Below are 22,258 nucleotides of genomic sequence, written 5' to 3' on the forward strand. Positions count from 1 at the left end.
CACTATTATTAGTTTTTTTAAACACCAAATGACCAATAATGATAAAATTTAGGCATCATACATGCAGAGTAATTTTGAACAGTCATTAATAATGAGAGTTCTGGTTGATGCAATTTTATGTACTGCAAGTAAAGAAACACGAGAGAATCTGTTTAAATTCTTACTAAAACAGATAGCTTTGAGATCATCACTTACTGTACAGTAGCTGTAGCCTGCAGTAACTTAGTTCCCATATGGAACATGCAAAATCCTCTAAAATTCAAAAATAAGTTTATTAGTTTCTAACTAGAGATTGCTGCTCAAAAGGACTTCATATGACTATTCTAAAGCTTGTTCCCAAAGAGCTTTACTTCCAAGGCCATCTTATCACTAAGAACCTTGGCACACAGCAACTGTAGTTATGAAAAAAAAAAAACTAATATCTACTGTGACCATCAACCCCCACAGTCTTGTAATCACCATACCATACATTTAGTTAACATAATTAGGAAGATTAAATTCTTCTCTAACCATCTGAATCTATAATAATCACTCTAGTTAGGTAAGATCATGTACTTTTTAAGTGTATAAAGACAGATGAAAACTTCATAATTTCAATACTCAATATTGATCTATGCTATGAAGTTTCAAGTTCTAGCAACCTTGTAAAATTATCTAAACACCCTTCTAACTTTTTACCTATCACACTAAGTCATGTGTCCATTATCAGTGTGATCAGGATGCACTGTCAACTAGGATGTGTCATTTAACTGGTAGATGTGTTTGTAGTCCTCTTACCTGTAAGAAAAAAAGGAAAATATAGTCAATAGTTACTTAAGTTTCTTATATATAAATTAATATCTCTATACATCAAAGAAAAACGTTAAAAACAAATCTTCACAGAGTACATTAAAATCACCATAAGCATCCAGGCACTTTTGAATTTTTTAAGGAGACAACTAATCTATCTACTGTGTATACTCTGTGGTTTATAATACAGTACAGTGCAGTGCAGTATACACTAACAACATTGTGACACACTAAATTATAACTGGCCTCAACATGCTTATCTAGGGGGGGGGGGGGGGTAGTTTTTATTTTCTTCATGAAAATTTTGGCTTGAAAAGGAAGGCCATGTTAGTTCCCAAACCTGCTTGCCTAACACACACATGTTCTCAAACAGTTGTTGTTAATGATGATGTGCTTAACCCATAAATGGCAACTAAATATTTCCCACTCCCCCCCCCTCATATCTGCAAAACAGAAATGCAATCCCTACAGCTAGCTTCCATTGATGATGGCTACCGTCCCCACAGCTAACTTCCATTGATAATGACCGCCGTCCCTACAGCTAACTTCCATTGATAATGACCGCCGTCCCTACAGCTAACTTCCAATGGTGATGGCTGCCTTCCCCACAGCTAACTTCCATCGATAATGACCGCCTTCCCTACAGCTAACTTCCAGAAATTAATGTTCAATAAAGCTTGTATCTCTCATACTTTGTCCTGGGTTCAAATCCTGGTCTGACAGATGTAGAAAAGTGTTATCCAGCGTGACCCTCACTACCAAACATGGCAGGTTTTCTCCGGGTACAGTACAGTACTTTGGTTTCCTCATGTACTGTACTGTACTTTACTGTACTGTACTGTACTAACATGGGACAATATCAAATTACCAAAAAAACAGACCAGACACCCAAATGACTAGTGTGGTGTTAAGAGCTGAAATGAGAATTAAAATAAATTTCATGTTTTGGGAAACAGTTGTACAGCTTACCTGGTTAAAGATCACTTGGAGGAACACACAGAAGGCTGTCAAGTACAAGGTTATACTTGGTTCATTTACAACTGAACTACTTAAGAGTCCATGAGTATTTCTTCCAGCTTTAAGATAAGGAATAATTCCGTCATAGTCATATTCCGTGGCCTCAAATCCATTGTGAACCTGAAAACAACAACAACAATAGACTCAAACTGCAATGGTTCTACTATACTGTACTGGCTTGTGGTACAGTCTAAAACTTTCATCTCTCTTAACTTGTTAAAGAATTCTTGTACTGATATTCCTGATAAATGTTATCTTGTACTGTACATAACTAGTGTGTCTCAGAAAAATATATACAAACTGCCTTAACAGATTTTAATGGAAGTCACATGATAGCTTGTACTACAACAGCATGTGATGTCCATAAAAATCTGTTAAGGCTGTGTGTATACGTTTCTCTGAGAAACCTTACATTGGTATACATTTTAAAGGTGAACTCTTGTCCTCATGTGGAGCTGTGGATCCCCTAAAGACAAAGCTAATGAAGCTGTGTACAGTGTCCAGTCTTTTTGAAACTAAAACATCTTTCCCATGTCCTGCCTGTGTGTGTATGTGTGTGTGTGTGTGTATGTGAAGATCAGAAGGGAGGTGCATGTGGGTGGTTGTCATGCCTGATGCTAATATTAAAAATACAAATGATTTATGTTGTACCTGTACAATGTAATTCAAATGAGGTTTATGGGATCTGAGATGAACATGAAGAGAAGTATTTAATGTTAACTTTTGTGTAAGATGGATCAGCACCAGGTGAATATAACCTTGTTTATCTTGGCTCCTCACCTGGATTGACTTTGGATCAAATACATGAACAACAGAGTCCTGGGGGTCAAGGGGGCCAGCAATAGATGAATTACTGTCTTCCAAAATATCTATTGTGTCGGGCCAATCTTCACTTATGTTGTCATCCTCTTCCTTTTCGTCGTCTTCATAGTCTTTACAGTTTTCTTGGTCAGGCTGCACCACCACCAGGGAAGTTAATGGAGTCACAAAGTGATTCTAGAAAATGCAATATAATTATGATAGTTTTATGATGTTTTAACAATATTGTCATAGCAGCAATATACAGTGAAGTACGTACACGTATAACAACCCCCCCCTCCCACACAGTAAAACCTCCATTTACAGGACATCAATCTAACGGGTACAGTGCGTTATATGGAGGTTTCACAACTAGCATCCCTTGATATAATGGACTATACTCTCCTATATAGTCCGTTAATAGAGTTCTCAACTGTATTGTACTACTCAATAACTCCTCGATCATGGCAAGGCCAGAGGTCAACTGTCTGACCTCTTAATAACAAGTATTGTGACAACTTGCTAGCTTCCATGCCACATATTTCCTTCTGTAATAACACTGGACAATGAAGGTAACAAAGAACAGACCAACTGCCTGGACAGCCAAACTGATGATAAGAGGTGAAATAAATAAAATAAATTCAATATTCTAACCTTTTAGTTCTGAGCATGAGCTGTTTAGTGATTCAAATTACTAATCATTCTCAACCATCCATAAACATACTCTACCTGTACATATACAGTATAAAACTCTTGCACACCTTTTAGCTGCTCCATATGCTGTATTTCTATCATAACTCTGTCTCATTTCTTATGTAATATCTAGAATTTGAAACATACCGTAGTAATACTATACAGTCGAGTACAATACTGTACAATGATCCCTCGGTTAACGAGATTTCGGTTAACGAGTTACCTTCCATAAGATTCTTAACTTCAGTTAACGAGCAATCCCTCGATTAATGAGTTTTTTACGAGCCGACCTAAACATGTTTTCGCTTGCATTTGGCGGTCCACCAGCTGTAGTATTAGTCTGCCAATACAGTAATCGGTTTTAGGGCTTAAATTCCTTACTATTTTAGTAAATATCAAGAAGTATATACTATTCAATAATTTTAAAAGTTTAATATTAAATTTTTTAGTCATTTTAACAATTGTTGAACATAATTGAAGGTAAGGAAATTAGTTTCATGTGCGCCATCTAGCCTGGCAACACACCAAACAGGCGCCAGTCTCTCTGTCTTTTCAGTGGAGGGAACATCTTGCTTGAGACTCTCTTCAACTAAATGCTTTTTTCTTTGTTTCCAAGCAAATTATTAGTCATTTTGAAATTAGTTTACATATTGACAATATATAATGCAGTGCAGTGTTGATTTAAAGAAAATAATCTTGAATTACACCAAGAGAACTAAAATTTTATGGGTGAAATGGCGCCATGGGGTGACTTCTCTTCCACCCCAATGCCTTCTCTTCTCCCTTCTCCTCCATCCCCATTCTAATTCCCATCATCATCAACATCATCCAGGAGCCTTCTACATACACACCTCAAAGTAAGTGTACTTTTCTACCTTTTTTGTTGAATTTAGGCAATTTTCGGTGAGCTGGAACCAACTACCCAAAAACCCATTGAAACAATGGTTTCGGTTAACAAGTTTTTCGGTGAACGAGCAACCTGCTGGAACGGATTGTGCTCGTTAACCGAGGGACCACTGCATTATAATTTTATAAATACAGTAGTACCCCGATTTACGCGGTCAATTGAACCCACAGGGTACCGCGTTAAGTGAAATCCGCGTAAATGGAACAACAGAACATATGGGATTAATTCCAATAGAGACTGGCCCGACCCCCAAACTCCACTTTTTCCGACACAATACCTATGTTGTAGTAAAAATAACATCTAAATTTTATGATGGTATGCTCACACAATTAATATTTAAGAGAAATACAGTCGCCAGGTTAATGTCCATTCAAATAATAGACTCAAATCCCCCCCCCACCTCTTCCCAGCTCACTGGCCCCTACCTCTCTGAGAAATGATTGGGTGAAACGCTAGATTTTAACGTTTAGTAATAAATAATACCTCAGACTAAAGTTAGGATAATAAAATTGACATTTCTGGATTCCTTGCAGGTCAGGGAATATTTTGAATGTAAACTTCATATATTTTGCACAAAAGATAAAATACTTGCTTTGTGTAAACCAAATTATTACATTAGATCTAAAATTTGTATGTCTAATGCAAAATCCATGATGTTTATATTCAAAATGATCAACATATTGTAAGAATTCCAGCAATGTAAATTATATTCTGGTCCAGTAATTTGTATGAATTTTACGAGCTAAAACAAATATTTCCAGTTAATAAAAAAAAAATATTCTTCACGACACTATCTGTCAATCAAAGTACCCCAACTTGCCTCCCCCCCTCTTCCAACCTTGCCAGATGGTTGGTCGGTCCCAACCTTCCCCCCCACCCCCCACCTTCCCTCCCTACCAGAGAAATGTTGGGTGAAAAAACTAATTTTAACTTTTAGTGACAAATAATACCTCAGACTAAAGTTAGGATAATATAATTGACATTGCTGGATTCCTTGTAAGACCAGGAACATTTTGAATAAAAATGTCATATATTTTGCACAAAAGATAACATATTTACTCAGAGTAAACATTACATCTAAAATTTGTATGTCTAATGCAAAATCTATGATGTTTATATTCAAAATGATCATCAAATTGTAAGAATTCCAGCAATGTAAATTATATTCTGACCGGGTAATTTGTATGAATTTTATGAGCTAAAACAAATATCTTCAGTTAATAAAAAAAAAAATATTCTTCACACCGTGCCAGATGGTTGGTCGGTCCCTCCCTCCCCCCCACCCCCCACCAACCCTCCCTACCAGATAAATGTGTGGGAAAACCAGAATATTTACCTTTTTAGTAATAAATAATACCTCAGACTAAAGTTAGGATAATATAATTGACATTGCTGGATTCCTTGTAAGACCAGGAATATTTTGAATATAAATGTCATATATTTTGCACAAAAGATAACATATTTACTCAGAGTAAACATTACATCTAAAATTTGTATGTCTAATGCAAAATCTATGATGTTTATATTCAAAATGATCATCAAATTGTAAGAATTCCAGCAATGTAAATTATATTCTGGCTGGGTAATTTGTATGAATTTTATGAGCTAAATTAAAAAAAAAAAATTATACTTCACGCGTATATGGTGTTACGAACCACGCCACCAATTGTCATGATCTACCTACCCAGCACTATGAACCACGCCATCTATTGTCCTGATCTACCTACCCAGCACCACGAGCAACGCCATCTAGGGACGAAACCCGATTATGACTACTCTTAGTTACCACTCCGGGGTTTCCCTTCTCCATATCCTGGTTGTTGCGTCACCTCCTCAAAGTCTTCTTCGTCAGCCCCAGTTCGATGAGAGAGCAGTTCACTCTGGGAGGTGACCACAGGATCACCTATCCTGGAAACCTACGGCGCAGTGACTACCTCCCGTCTTCTACAATACTCAGCCTTACTCGTCGGCCATCTCAGCTCCGCACTTAAGTATTTGTAATCTTATATTGCCTCCCCCACGTCCACTTGCTTCAAATTATTGTATGTTGTATAAATATGTATATACTGTTAATGTTTAGGTTAAGTATGGTTAAGGGTAAATTATAGAAAGCTGAATATTTTGTTAAGGAATTTATGGTACTTTATTATACACAACAAAAACTCGCATCCTTTGTCTACCCTTTTATAGTCCGATTGTCTTTGTTTTTTTGTTGTTGTTGCCTGTTGGGATCTGGGTAGACTTTTAACTATATTCTAAATCCCCAACTCGTAACAAATGGCGACCGTGACAGGACCGAACATTAAGTGCCATATTCCTTCCCCCCTTGTTACTCCTTGTTAATTATTCCTCCCAGTCACTTCTGTTCACAATTGCTTTACGGTGGTTTAAAGTTCCTTCATATGTGTGTGCATATATTGGTATTATCGTACAGTAAGAGTGACAGACGTAGGATATTAGGTTCCAAGTGTCATAAGGCTTACCTGTTATTACACGTGGCAGTCGTGTAGTAAGTCTTATCGAGTGTAGGGAAGAATCCGGATCTGTTTAATGCCGTACCCTCGCTCCAGAGTAGGCTGTTCCATAGTCACTAGTTTAGGGTGAAGTGATATCTTGGGACGCCCCGCTCTACCAGGACCCCATAATTATAAAGCCTCCATTATTGTTCTTCTCATTATCTCATTCGGGGTCAATCATACCAAACTCAAGGGTTGTTAATCCGGATCTTTATATAATGCCGTAATACGCCCTTCCTCTTTTACTCAAGGGTTGTTAATCCGGATCTTTATATAAATGCCGTAATACGCCCTTCCTGTTTCAAGTATCTAAGGGTTGTTAATCCGGATCTTTATATTAATGCCGTAATACGCCCTTCCTCTTTCAAGTCTCTTATCCTTATTTAAGGATCTTATCAGAAGAACAATATTCATAAGTGTAATTTCCCTAGGTATAACTTGGTTAGTTTCCGGGACTTTCTGGTTATCCACTGCCGTGATATTTTCTAGGGTAATCCACTTATCTTATCTTTTGACCATTAGTTAATTTATCCTAGTTTTCTTAACAATGGCCACCTCAGGTTTTGATCTCCAGGATTTTATTGAAAATCCTTCCGTAGCTAAATTACGTGTTAATATCCTGAAGAAAGAATGGAAAGAAATAGCCAACTATTACAATATCCCATTTTCACAGCAACTGACTAAGGAAATGTTAAAAAATCATGTAATTGAAATGTTGGTTCAACAAGAAGTTTTAAAAGAATCCGCTGTTGACCGATTAACGCCCATGTCCAAGAAACTTCAACCACTATCCACCACCCCTCCTCACTCGGAAGTTGCCTCAGGTCTGGCTAGCCCTCAAGAAAAAGCACAAAGAGTAGACGCCTTAGAACTAGAACGAGCTAGGTTCGAGTTCCAAATCAAAATGAAAGAACTCGAGTTGAAACAGGCCAAGTTGGAACAGGCCAAGTTGGAGCATGAGGAAAAGTTGGAGCAGGCCAAGTTGGAGCATGAGGAAAAGTTGGAACAGGCCAAGTTGGAACAGGCCAAGTTGGAGCATGAGGAAAAGTTGGAACAGGCCAAGTTGGAGCATGAGGGAATGTCGGAACAGGCCAAGTTGGAGCATGAGGAAAGGATGGAACAGGCCAAGTTGGAGCAGGAGGTTAGACTGAAAGAACTACAGGTGAGAGAGACAGAAGTCACCTTAAAATCGGAGTTTAAATCAAAAGAAGTGGCATTAAAAGAGAAACTAGCTGCTTTTAACCCTGCTAATGCTTCTTCCCTTGTTCCCGGGTTTGATGAATCCGATATGGACGGGTCATTTAGGACTTTTGAGAAAATAGCCGGGAAGAATGAGTGGCCAAAAGACCAGTGGGTGTCGGTGTTAGTTCCTAAATTATGTGGTAAGGCTCGTAGAGTTTATAACTGTTTAGACCAGACTGATGATTATGATAACATAAAAAAGAATATCCTCACCTCTTATGCTATCACGCCAGATGGATACCGGCAGAAGTTTCGTAAACTAACCAAACCATTTTCATACACCTTTGTTGAGTTTGCTCAAGAAAAGCTTAGGTTTTTTAAGAAGTGGTTAGGGGCTACAGAGACCTCCACATTTCAGGATTTGTTAAATTTGGTAGTCCTGGAGGAGTGGAAGAGCAAGATACCATTTCACATCTTGAAGCATGTGGAGGAGCGTGGAGAGGTTAATTTAGGGCGTGTGGCTGAGCTGGCTGATGCGTACGCCTTGCTGGTGGAGTCACTGGGCAGTAGAGAACGTGGTACTTCCCGACATGTTAGGTCCTCCTCTGATGATAACCTTGGGGGCGTGAGTGGTAGGTCGAAAGGTCCCACACCTATCCCCCCTGATGCAACCAAGTTTACTTGTTCTTACTGTAAAAACCCAGGCCATACGATCCAGACTTGTAAACACCCAAAGTGTCGAATTGCTAAAAGTAGTTCCCTGGATCCCAAATCCAAACCAATAGCAACCACCAATGTGGAAAGGCCCCATCAGGATCTCTTCTCTTCATTCACCTATGAGGGAAAAATTTCAATCATAGAGGGGTCTCGTTCTTTCCCTATTCGTATACTACGTGATACGGGCGCAGCACAATCTATCCTCCTGTTTAACGTCATTCCTGATATATCTACCGCATTTACTAATGAGAGTGTTCTAATTTCAGATCTCTCATCCCATTCTTCCTATCCCTTAGCTAAAGTGCACCTCCAATGTCCCTTGATTACTGGGGAAGTGCAAATAGCCATTAGGAAAGATCCAATGCCTGTGAGCGGCATTCATTTATTATTGGGTAATGACTTGGTAGGAGATCTAGTGGTTCCCAACATAAAGACAGTCGACTCTCCCTTACCTGTCAACTCCACCACTGACCTTGAAGAAACTACTCCTCACCTTTTCCCATCTTGTGCTGTCACCCGGTCACAGAGTGTGCGTAATGGGCCCTCTTCATCTAAAACCACCTCCAATATCTTCCTACCCACAGAAGATCTGTACAATAAGACCATTAGTAAGGCTGAGCTCATTAAAGCCCAACAATCTGATCCATCTTTGAATATGAAAGACCTCAGTGTGGACCATTGCACATCTTCGGCTTACCACCCACAATCACAAGGTTGCTTGGAACGGTTCCATCAAAACTTTCAAATCAATGCAAATAAACTATCTCCCCTCAACTATATAGTCCATACTCCTGATCGCCGAAAAGATTCACAACTTGTTCACATTAATCTCATGAAACTTTACCATTCCAGGCAGTCAGAGGAAGACATCCCAGAGGCTATAAGCTTACCTGTATTGCATACGGTTTTGTCAGGGCCGGAGCCGGACACAGATGACATGGATCTATTGGAGAATTTAGACTTCCCTCTACCTAAAGAAAACCCTGCTAACAGTCACATACTCAACAACTTGGATGAGTATTTTTCTGTTCTGAATCCATCTCGAGCAAAAGATCTCACTAAGTTGTTATCGACATTTCCTAAAGTCACGTCAGACCTCCCAGGGTTTTGCAATATACTTAAACATGATATTAAGCTAATCTCAGATGATGTACAACCCATTAGGCAATCAGCATATCGACTAAATCCAAAAAAGAGAGATTATGAAAAAGGAGGTAGACTTTTTGTTAAAACATAACTTAGCTGAGCCTAGTACCTCCCCCTGGGCTTCACCTTGCCTTCTCATTCCAAAACCCGATAGCACCTTTCGTTTCTGTACCGATTATCGTAAAGTGAACCAGGTCACTGTCTCAGACTCCTACCCTTTACCTTTGATTGAAGATATAATAGACAGCATAGGCTGTGCCAAATTTATATCTACCATGGACATGTTGAAGGGATATTATCAAGTGGGACTCACGGATAGGGCAAAAATAATCTCAGCATTTATAACTCCATTTGGTCTTTTTCAATATTTGGTTATGGCGTTTGGCTTTTCTAATGCTCCGGCCACATTCCAGAGGGCCATCAATTACCTGATTCAGGACCTAGGTGGGACGTTCGCCTACCTGGATGACCTGGTGGTGGTGTCGGACGGCTGGGACGAACATCTGGTGCGTTTGGAGATACTGTTTGCACGACTGCAAGAGACTGGATTCACCATAAACCTGGCTAAATCTGCTTTTGGCCGGGCCTCGGTGACTTACCTGGGACATATCGTTGGGCATGGTATGGTGAGACCCAAGGACGCAAACGTTAAAGCCATCTTGTCCTTCCCCACTCCAAGGACGAGGAAGGAACTCATGCGCTTCCTGGGGATGTGCGGCTACTACCGTCGGTTCTGCAGTAACTTCTCCAGCGTGGCCGGACCCCTCACAGACCTTACCAGTTCTGCGGTCCCTTACATCTGGAACCAGAGGTGCGACCAGTCTTTCCACCGCCTCAAAGCCTTCCTTGCCTCCAAGCCTGTAGTCCACCCCCCTGACTACACCTTGCCCTTCCATCTGCAAATCGACGCTAGCGGTGTCGGAGTGGGGCTGTGCTCCTACAACCCGACCCAACCACTGATGTCCTTCACCCTGTGGCATACTACTCCGCCAAGTTGAAAAAACATCAGACCAACTACTCGACCATAGAGAAGGAGGCCCTGGCTCTGGTGTTGGCAATAAAGAAGTTTGAATGTTACCTCCAGTCTTGCCCACAAACAACCCTAGTCTTCACCGACCATAACCCACTCACGTTCATCCAAACCAACAAGACCTCCAACCAGCGAATCCTCCGCTGGGCTCTCCTCACCCAGCCCTATAATCTACAAGTCCGGCACATAAAGGGGGTGGACAACCTGATTGCGGACTCCTTATCCCGAGCTCCAGTGGAAATGCAGCAGCTACTCTCCAGACGCACCAGGTGATCACCTCCTTCGCGCCCGCGCTATGGAGGTCTTTGGAGGGGGGGTGTATTACGAACCACGCCACAAATTGTCATGATCTACCTACCCAGCACTACGAACCACGCCATCTATTGTCCTGATCTACCTACCCAGCACCACGAGCAACGCCATCTAGGGACGAAACCCGATTATGACTACTCTTAGTTACCACTCCGGGGTTTCCCTTCTCCATATCCTGGTTGTTGCGTCACCTCCTCAAAGTCTTCTTCGTCAGCTCCAGTTCGATGAGAGAGCAGTTCACTCTGGGAGGTGACCACAGGATCACCTATCCTGGAAACCTACGGCGCAGTGACTACCTACCGTCTTCTACAATACTCAGCCTTACTCGTCGGCCATCTCAGCTCCGCACTTAAGTATTTGTAATCTTATATTGCCTCCCCCACGTCCACTTGCTTCAAATTATTGTATGTTGTATAAATATGTATATACTGTTAATGTTTAGGTTAAGTATGGTTAAGGGTAAATTATAGAAAGCTGAATATTTTGTTAAGGAATTTATGGTACTTTATTATACACAACAAAAACTCGCATCCTTTGTCTACCCTTTTATAGTCCGATTGTCTTTGTTTGTTTTTTTTTGTTGCCTGTTGGGATCTGGGTAGACTTTTAACTATATTCTAAATCCCCAACTCGTAACAATGGGTAGATGAACCGCGTAAAGTGAAAGTTCGGTTCTGGCGAGGCACCGCGTATATGAGAAATCGCGTAAAGTGAAACCGCGTAAAGCGGGGTACAACTGTATTCTAAAATTTAATAATTACATACAGTTCTGTATACCAACATCCACATAACACAAAAAATATCCAAAATGTATAAAAATATTCTATGATTTACTAAAATGTAAAAATAAATGATGAAAATCCCAATACAGTATTATAAAACTGACTAAAGTGACTGCTTCCCATAACCTCGAGCAGACCCTACAAATTGACCCTAGGCGGCTGGACCTCAGTTGCAAGGTTCAAGCACATACCATGAACTAATTCTATACACAACACGATAATTTACAAATTCATGATATAAAAAGATGTTATTGTGAGGGAGGGAAGAGGTCGGTACTTACCTCTAACGCGATGAAGAGTGCTTTCTTCTGGGCCGCGGCCTTCTCGTGTACGCCGCGGGCAGCCTTCTCCTCCTCCAGCAGATCCTGTAGGTGGGGAGGTTTATATCTTTCACTGTGTCTCTATATTTATCACCTCTATCTATTTATACTATCTAACTGCAGTATTATCTCTATCTATCCAACTATCCTTTCTATCTATCTAATAAACTACTGTATATAACATTCTATCTAATATCTCTATCTAGCTATTTGTCTATATTTTTGTCTGTCTATCTGTTTATCTATGAACAGTTAAATTATTAAACTCAATTTTTCACTCTTCAGTCCATTAACTTTGACACCCTCCATCACGGTCGGTGATGCCAACACAAAATTGTGATGAAAATAATTTGACGAGAAGGAAAGCCTAAGTAAGCCACTGCTAAATGTATGTGTTACTTCAGCCACTGGTGGGACTGCCAAGTGGATAATTAAAACGACAACCTGGAAATATAACACATCCCATGGCATAATGCATGGAATGTAAAATAAATCAAATTTAAATGACTATCGAAGAAAACTTTTAAGTTTTTTGATACAGTAAATTTTTCTAAGTTTTGAAAGAGATATAAATCATTAAAATATCAGATGAATGTACAGTATATTTGCAGTTATCATCTCAGTTATCAGAGGAAGAGAAGATTTAATTCTCTTGTTAGCAGTAGTTGTCAACCAGTACTGTACACTTGTACAGTACTGTATATTATATGTGCGGATGAAAACAAATACTTAAAATCAACTTTTTCATATCACTATATATACCCTGTACAGAATACTGTATAGATATAATCATTCTTACCTTAATTCTTAGAAAAGCCCATAATCTCTTAATAAAGTTTTTGGGTGTGGGGGCAAGATGCAGGTGGTCCAGCAAGTGGTGGTCAGGTGGAACCACTGTGTTCCAGTCAGTCACTCCCATGAAGAACTCTCCGTTGCGTCCCTGGCCGGTGATGTTTGCCCGGATGCTTCCTTGCTGGTCTGGCTCTGTCTGCCCTGTAACTACCAGCTCTGTACCCTGAAAAACCAACATAAAATAAATTAGAGAAAGGAGATTTTTTTTTATATAAAAGGTTGTCAAAGTAAACAGAGGTTGATCATACTTACTAAGGGATGTATTTTGCCACATATGAATCATTTCTTTATTTGTCGTCATAATCTTCTCTGGCCACAGTTACATTATATATAATAACACTCGGTAGTTTTGTACATATTATTAATCTTACCCCAAAATGTTCAAGAAAAACTCAAGTTAAAAGATGAATCAATATACAAAATTAACATTAAAATTATTACTAATCCTTCCAGGCAGAACTTCAACTAAAGACCTACAGTAAGACCTTCTGATCCTGAGAACACATTTTATGATCAAGCAGTGTGGAACAGCTCAGGTGAGAGGAACTACCACAGCCAGTTAAAATGTTTGGTGACTTGATAAAGTGTCACTCAGGATACAGTAACAGTCATTATACAGTGAAGCCAAGAGGTGTCTCACTACAGTACATCTCAATCATCTTGTGGCGTCAAACTTACTCGGAAGTAATTGTAAAAATGTGTCCTGCTGAGTGTGTCCATCTGTACAGCATCTCCTGAATAACTAAACTGGACATCAAGGAGGATTGGGGTTGACAGCTCCTGGTAGAAACCCTTCAGTTGTTCGGCTGCGTCTTGGTCCTCGTAGATTTTCCGAGCACTTCCACGGTTCTGTCAAGATGATTTGTGAGTCTTGAAGAACTCTTTGAACAGCTGGGAATATGTCTATGATTGAATACAAGAAGATAATTCATTTATTTATTTTTATCCTTTGGTTGACAAAGGAACATGTAAGATGGCATTATGATTCACAAATTCTTAGTTAAAACATTAAAATTGTTGTTAATTTCTTCATAAGGGTTTTGCAGTACAGTACTTTATATATACACAAACAAAACTGTTCCATACAAGTTTAATTTTGGTTAACAGATTGAGAAAATAAAACCAAATAAAACTGATAAATATAAAAATATCTTTTATGTTTCATTTATAGATTTTTCAGATGATTAAATTATCTCTTACAGTAAACATGACCAAATTAACATGAAGTGTGTGAATATCTATATATACAGTGGGACCTCCATATAATGGACATCAATCTAATGGATATAGCCAGTTGATGGATGATTCACATCTAACAGACCTCCATATAATGGACTGTCTTCTCCTAAATCCTTTACTAACCTGAAGGGCTATTTTTTCCAGAAGATTCATGTCTGCTCCACTGCCAAAACCCAGGCAGAATATAGCGGCTCCTTCCATGTTTCTCTCCCTGACATTCCTTAAAATGGCCGACTCGGAAGTGACTCCAACACTGGGTAAGCCATCAGTCAGGAACACAATAATATGTGGGCGCACTGACTCTGACACTAGCAAATCCATCTCATTCTCAAGGGCCACCTGCAAGAATGGTTCATAAAACTTTAAGTTCACAAAAGCAATAATCCCAAGAAGCACATGTGGAACTCTGGATGGTGTGAGTCAAGCTGAGAAGGGGCTGTAAGGAAGATCTTTCAGACTTCTCATATTTCACAAAAGCATTTTTATCTTCATTATTTTAGAATGATAAGGAATTTACTTTGTGCTCTTCAGCCAAATAAATTCAATCAAAGTAAATAAGCAGCAAAAAGAATCCTTATAAGTACAATAATGTATTTAGCTGAGAGAAACAGAAAAATCAAACACATTTTAATAACTTATGAAAGAAAAAGCATTCTTCCTCTCTCAACAGAAATTATAACAATTGTGCTCATGTCCACCATCCCACAATGAACTTATGACTTAAACAAAATATTCTACAGACACAAACATCCAGAACATAATAGTGCAGTGAGAGGAGCACATCACAGGTGGTGCAGATATGTGCAGTGCAGTGCTGGTGCGGTGCTTCACAGGTGTGGTACACAATATAGGGATGTGCTCAAAAAGTAACTTACAAGAGATCTGAAATAAGGTACAGTACAGTTCAGTACTGTATACAGTATATAAAATAAAGTAGTGATGTGGGAAGTATTAAGTGCACTTGAAGAAAAACACCATAACAAAATTATAATAGACAAGTTTAAGGGTCTGGTGCTCAGGTGCTGTCATAAGGAAGTGCACAAAGAGAGAGAAGGGAGGTGAGGTCCATGTCAGTCTCCACTGTTGCCACTAGTAGTTATGGAACAGGTTACTACAGGACATAAAGTTATAAAATACTTCTTGTACTGATGAAGAACCACAAACAATTTTCCATATAGTATAAGATTTTGGCAACAATGAAGAATAAAGAAAATTCTAATAAAATAATATTTCATCTTCAAACATACATTCATCGTTGGGCCTCAACCAGAGGAAAGAAATGAGGTGCATTAAAACATGGGCGGCGACATAGCTGTCTCTGCCTTGCGTGAACTCCTACAGCAATTTGGGTGTTTATAAGTGAAGTGGCAAGAACAAAATAAAGACTGAAAATAAATGTGGAATATATCATATCAAGTTAAATGTTTGGCTACTCAGATGAAGCCAACACAAAGTGCTATTTAGTGTCATCTCAATGATGATACTAATTGGGCAATACAATCTTCTCCTACTTGAGGGAGTGAAACATGAATTTTGTGGGTGCGACAGAGTGTCACATTACAGAGACAAAGACAACACAGTCATCCCAAAGCTCGTGAAGAAGCATGACAGTCTTCTTCTTGGCTAGTGATAAGGCAAAATGGTCATCTCCTGGGCCTGTGAGGAAGTGTTACCGGTTGCAAAGATAAGTTCGGCTTGCGTCCAATGCTCCTGCCTTTGACTGTACACGCTTGAAGATAATTATGATGTGGGAAATGCATCTTTGGGAGCGGCCGACGCCGAGAAAGCGCCATCTGAGGGAGGAAGGGGAAAACCAGCTTAGGCAGAAGCCCTCACATTTGCTGTTCTTCCACCACACTGGAGCTGATCTCTCAAGACTCGTTGGACTTCATTCAAAAGCACATCTTTTACAGTGCTTGAAATGGAACACATTTCCAGAAACCTCACAAGGTAGTTTTCAATGAACAGGAAGGTACCACCAGCCTGAGACTGTGGAGGTATACAGGGGGGTACCACCAACCTGGAACTATGGAGGCATATAAAGGACTTCCTATAATATAATATAGGAGTTTCTGCTGTGATTCTCCATCCATTTCAAGCACTAACTCAACATTCGTACTTCAGACGACACTCCCACGCGCACCAAGATCTCCCGGGAACGTCTCTGACTCACCGCGTAAAAGATGGAGTTTTTGAGGCACTATAAACCATGTTATGGTCAAACCCTCCAGAAACAATCACTCACTAGATTCTACAAAGAATCACGTGATGCTGTACATTGTGAGAAGATCACCACCTTCACTGGACTGGACTGGACACACTTCATAACACACAAACATTGCAGCTTTTCTCATACCAGACGTAATGCTGCACACTGTACTGTACTGCGTGCAGATTGGAAAATAAAATACAGTACAGTCCTAATAATTTCACAATCTGGATATGTCAAACATACACACGCGCATAATGATATATCATACATTTAGTTATTTAGAAAATGCTTAAAATTATGTCAAATTTTGAACATTAAGATACTGTACTGGATACTTAATGGCATTGTAGAATATAATGGATTAAAAAAAGAAGCATTTATTACATATGTGATTAAGCTACTAAATATGTGTGTGTGTGTGTGTGTGCATATACAGTATGAGTGTATGCATGTGCATATGTATGGTATGTGAGTACAGTATATGTGTGTGTGTCAGAGAGAGAGAGAGAGAGAGAGAGAGAGAGAGAGAGAGAGAGAGAGAGAGAGCAGTACAACATAAAGAATAAATTAGATACATAGACAAGATATACAATGACACATACAGTACATAATAAACCACATATGTACAGAAGCCAACACATGGAGGTGCACTTACATACAATATACATTACAGTACACCCTTTCTCTTATCTTACAGTGTAACCTCTATCTAACCAACTACATGGAGATGAAAGTCCATTATATCGAGGGTCCGTTAGATGTGAAAACACCATCTCACGGCTTGCATGGAGAGAGAAGTTCACTATATGGAGGTTTCGCTGAACTCTCAAAATTTGGGCGTTAAGGACAAGACCAACACCTTCATTATACTGTACTACGAGTAATTAACGGTGGAAATCCCTAATGACAATTAACCTGATTATGTTTCCAGAAATGATAAATAATGGAGGGAAACACGTCATCACTTTTGAGGTCCTATAATGTACAAGTTCTGGATCACAGGAAGATTTGCAAACCCATTTATTTCACCTGATGATTAAACACTGTATTGCTATGTAGAGGGGTTAGGTTAGGTTAGGTTAACATCTGGGTGTCTAATCATCAGATGAAATAAATGGAAGTTGGTAATTTTCGTGAGATACACCAATTTACATACAATATTTCTCCCATTATCATACGAGGAAAGAGATAGTGATTATAATTCTTAATGTTTAGTTATAAAGAAGCATATTATTTAAACAAGGAGAATATATTAAAAGATAATAACTGTAACACTGTGACCCATTAACACAGGTATCTTTAAAAGCTCTTAATATTTCATCAATGACCATTTAAAGTTCAATGCTGAAATTGACATTACATATAAACACAGTATAGAGTGACAGTGGCTTCATCTATAAAGATAAAGCAAATACAGTCAACCCTCACTTTACGCGGTTAATGTAACCCGGAGGGTCCCGCGGAAAGTGAGGAACGCGTAAAGTGAATAACATAACATATGGGATTAATTGAAATAGAGTCCAGGCCGACCCCCAAACTCCACTTTTTGACGACACACAACTATGTTGTAGTAAAAATTTTATCTTAACTTTATGATGGCATGAAAAAACAAGTAATATAGAAGAGGTTAGGTTAGGAAAAATAAAGGTTAACATAGGAAAAATAAAGGTTAGGTTAGGAAAACTAAAAGTTATGTGGAACACTTACGTTAGTAGAAGAGATGGGTCGGCATACGGGGATGGAGGCTGGTTCCGAGGCAGAGGGCAGATTACTGGCCCTCAGGTGAATCACCATTACTAGGTGAATCACCATCACTGTCACTTACAGTTGTCAGGGCTTCCCTGACAAATCCCTCAAAGTCATCTTCACTGTCACTATCACTGGCTTGGGCTGGCTGTGGTGGGTTGCGGGCGAAGAAATCTGTTATGCTTTGCTGACGGCTGGTGTTGATGTTGTCGTGATACACCTTGATGTAGGGCTCCATAGTCTGCAACAGCTGGGTAGTGAAGATTTCATACCTGTTTGCGTCAGGGTCGTCGGAAAGGAGGAGCTTGGCTTTCTCGATACACTCGATGGCACCCCTAACATTACTATGGGATAAGTGTTGTTCTTCTTGGGATGACGCACCACCTGCCTCTTCACTGACGTCGTCATCATCATCATCTACCATCTCCTCGGTAGTCACATCAGGTTCCATTATCACCTCCAGGATGTCGTCGTTGGTGGTCTCGGAGAAGCCTGGAACTGTAACAGTCTGCGCAGCTTCTCTGGCAAGGTCCACTGCTACTGCAACAGTCTGAACCTCACCAGTCACAGATTGACTCCTCCTCTCACCTGGTATTCCATACAACACATGTCTCCATGCGTGACGAATTGTAGCAATAGACAGCTGATCCCATGACTCCACCAAGAAGTCCACAGCTTTCTTGATGTTAAATACTCTCCAGAATTGTTTGAACAGTATTTTTTGCTGTGCCAACTGTTGATCCTCATCTTCTTCGCTCTTGCTATCGGTGGTGGTGTCACTCAGGTTGCGCAACTCTTCCCTGGTGTTGGTGTAGTCGTTCAGGAGTTTGAATTTTTTCGTAGAGAATGCAGCTTTTACATTACAGATTAACTCTTGGTCCATGGGCTGTAATATAGACGTAGTGTTGGGAGGAAGGAAGACCACTTTTACGTTGGGGTGACGATCTAACAGTAGGGGCGAGTGTCCTGGTGCGTTGTCCAGCAGCAACAAAATCTTGAATGGCACATTCTGTTGCTCACAGAATTTCTTTACATCGGGAACAAAACAGTCATCAAACCAGGAGAGGGACAGTGTAGAGAACATCCACGCCTTACGTGCGGTCAGCCAGTGGACATTTAGCTTGGTCATGTCCATGGTTTTGTAAGCGTGCGGCTTGTGTGCTGTGTGGATCACCGATAACTTGAGCTTACTGGTACCGGAGGCATTGGTGGTAAACAGGACGGTGATGCGTTCCTTCTGCATCTTCCGGCCCCGAATCTTGCTGGCATTCTTTACAACGAAGGACTTGGAAGGTAGCTTTTTCCAGAAAAGACCAGATTCGTCCATGTTAAACACCTGGTCGTCACTGTACTGTCCTTCCTCCATAATCTCACGTAAAAACGGAGGAAATTCCCTAGCCGCAGCACGGTCACCACTCACTTCTTCACCACCAATGTTTATATTGGTGATTTTGTTCCGGATCTTAAACCTCTGTAACCACCCAGAGGAAGCATTAAAGGGTTTGGGCTCTGTAGTTCCCAGCTTTCGTGCCACTGCCATGTACAGTTCACGTGCGTAGTCCTTAACAGAGCGCGTGTCGACCGCCATGTTCCGTCGCGCCTGACGCACCAAGTACCTCACAAGTAATTTTTCTGTCTTGAGAAGCACCTGGTTGTGAAAATACTTGATCATAGAAGCACCTGTAGACTTTGTGATCTTCATGTGCTCCTTTATCTTGGCTGCATCCTTCTTTATTGTTCGAATCGTAGATTCATTCACACCATGCTGGCGCGCCAAATCAACCTGCCTTGTTCCTTTCTCCAACTCTTGGATGATGGTATACTTCACCTCGTAGCTTAAGGAACGTCGTGTCTTCTTTGGCTTAGTGCCGCTGGGTCCAGGTAAGGAAAGGTTTCTCTCTGGGGGTGGTGGTCCGGCAGAAGCCATTTTAGAGAACAGTGGATGCACGTTTACACGGTCTGGCGTGGAGGGATGAAACTGGCGCGGCTAGGTCAAGGATCATCTTTCCTCCCTCCCTCCCTCCCCCGGGTGGACACGTCATAATACTTTAAGCCAATTACAGCTAGCAGCAGAGGGGGGTAGGGATGCATGGCCAATCACAGTCCGATACGTCATATGAAATGAGTGATAACGCAACAAAGACACACACTGTGCAACCTTACCGAGCGGCTTGCCCAAGCGGAGGGAGGAGGAGGGAGAGGCGAGAGCACAGGCAGGCAGGCGGGTGGGGTGAATCTAAAAATAGCGTCGCGCCGGACACTCTCCGCGTAATGGGGTTCACGCACCGCGTAATGTGAGCACGTTAGGTTCTGGCAAGGCACCGCGTTAACGTGGAAACGCGGAATGTGGGACCGCGTAAAGTGAGGGTTGACTGTATGTCCATTTTGTACAATAAAAGTTGTTAATTTTTCCATTTGCTGTAGTGGTGTCTGCCTAATAATTAAACAAGAAAATGTTGATGCAGGATGGCAGATGAGATGAACCAACCCATCACTCCAGACTAAACCTTAGCCTAATTTGTTATTCTTGTATTATATCAATAGATTTTATAAATATATTCTTCTGCTTCAGGTAAGGTCAACAGGTACAGTAGTGTAATGAAAATCTCAGGTATTCTAAGTTCCATATTTCCTGTAAGTATTCAATGTGGTAAACTTCCCGAAGGGCAACATAACCCAAACTCTCATATAATTGGATTTATTACTCACAGAAGCCAAATAAAAATAATATTACCTGTAGTGTACAAAGTACAATTATGAAGTAACAGAAGAAAAGGAGGACAACTAACTGCTGCCATCAATCATTTATCTTGCCCAAATTTAATCTCCAACCAAAAAATCCAATCTATTTTTTGCCCTAAAGGAAACTGCTGCCTAGAGGAAGGTGATCGGCGTTTTCAATGTTTTGTGTCCACAGGCCTGAGCTTCTTAGTGATGCAGCACCATGAGAATCTTGTATACTGGTGGGAAATATAATAACTTTTCTAACAATGAAGAAAACACAAGTGGTCCCAGAAACTGTCACAATATTTGTCCTTTCCCATGAGCTGACAAAGAAGGCACAGGGAAAAACTCAAGACTTAGTGCTTTACAAGGAAGTACTGTAGAAGCATCTGTTCACAACTACTGTAGAAAGTGAGAGAGCTTTTGTAGGAGTGAACAGTTCCATCCAGCAGTGACGCCTTATCTTCTGCATGGTACTATTACACTGTGATTTTTTTTTTTTAGTAAATCTGACAAAATGTTTCTATTCCTTTAATCTTATGTCTTTTCAAACAAAACATATGTACACTCACCCCAGGAAGTATCTTTACGGATGGATCCGATGAATTTCAAAATGAATACTGAGACTCTTGTCCTGGCAGGGTTGTCAAAATTCTTCCTCCGTTGTGTCACATTGTCTCGCATAAAATCGTAGAGATCTTTTTGGAATGAGTGTACGCATCTAAGCTCTAATACTTTAAATAGACTCTAATACATAATGTGTACAAGAGGTTAAGTAGAGGCAAGACTCACTGCTGGGTGGTGACCTCATGCTCAAGAGAAGGCTGGGCAGTGTGTGTCAACATTAAGGGAGAGACAAACGACTGGCATGTTGAAATTTCATGTGTTTTAAGAACATAGGTGTTTATATCATATCATTTAGTCCTCTTTTAAGTTATATAAGAAATAAGAATAACATATTTCAACATGCAGATTTACCCATGTGTATCAAATCAATGTTAAAAAGAATATTCAAGATGCTACAGCCTTCATCTCTGTCAACAAACACAAGGAGGTGAATCAGTTCAGACGACAAACCTTAAGACCACCGTCAATGTTTGTTCCTCCATCGGCCTCCAGGTTGTTGATGTATTTCTTGGCTTTTCTTATGGCCATGGCGGTGTACCTCATCGTTCCAAACTTGTGAGACGAGGAAGAGAAGCGGATGATGTTGAACGAGTCTCCCTGGTTGAGATCCGTCAAGATGTGGCGCATGGCTTCTTTAACCTGTAATTAT

At 40.3% G+C, this 22,258-nt stretch overlaps 1 protein-coding gene across 1 annotated transcript in view; it reads right to left on the reverse strand.

Annotated features, from left to right (window-relative positions):
* Nucleotides 1–403: 403 nt before the first annotated feature.
* Nucleotides 404–22,258, reverse strand: part of LOC121866253 (inter-alpha-trypsin inhibitor heavy chain H4-like) — a 39,649-nt gene continuing 17,794 nt past the window's right edge. The window contains exons 5-12 of the mRNA XM_042365865.1: nucleotides 22,060–22,248; nucleotides 14,424–14,639; nucleotides 13,740–13,910; nucleotides 13,009–13,224; nucleotides 12,171–12,254; nucleotides 2,587–2,802; nucleotides 1,759–1,926; nucleotides 404–777 (exon numbers count right to left, since the gene is read on the reverse strand). Of these exons, the coding sequence (XP_042221799.1) occupies nucleotides 742–777; nucleotides 1,759–1,926; nucleotides 2,587–2,802; nucleotides 12,171–12,254; nucleotides 13,009–13,224; nucleotides 13,740–13,910; nucleotides 14,424–14,639; nucleotides 22,060–22,248 (1,296 nt within the window). The 3' untranslated portion in view covers nucleotides 404–741. The remainder of the gene's footprint in view (nucleotides 778–1,758; nucleotides 1,927–2,586; nucleotides 2,803–12,170; nucleotides 12,255–13,008; nucleotides 13,225–13,739; nucleotides 13,911–14,423; nucleotides 14,640–22,059; nucleotides 22,249–22,258) is intronic.

This window comes from Homarus americanus, unplaced genomic scaffold (assembly GCF_018991925.1).
Source record: "Homarus americanus isolate GMGI-L3 unplaced genomic scaffold, GMGI_Hamer_2.0 scaffold29328, whole genome shotgun sequence".
Classification (NCBI taxonomy): Eukaryota; Metazoa; Arthropoda; class Malacostraca; order Decapoda; family Nephropidae; genus Homarus; species Homarus americanus.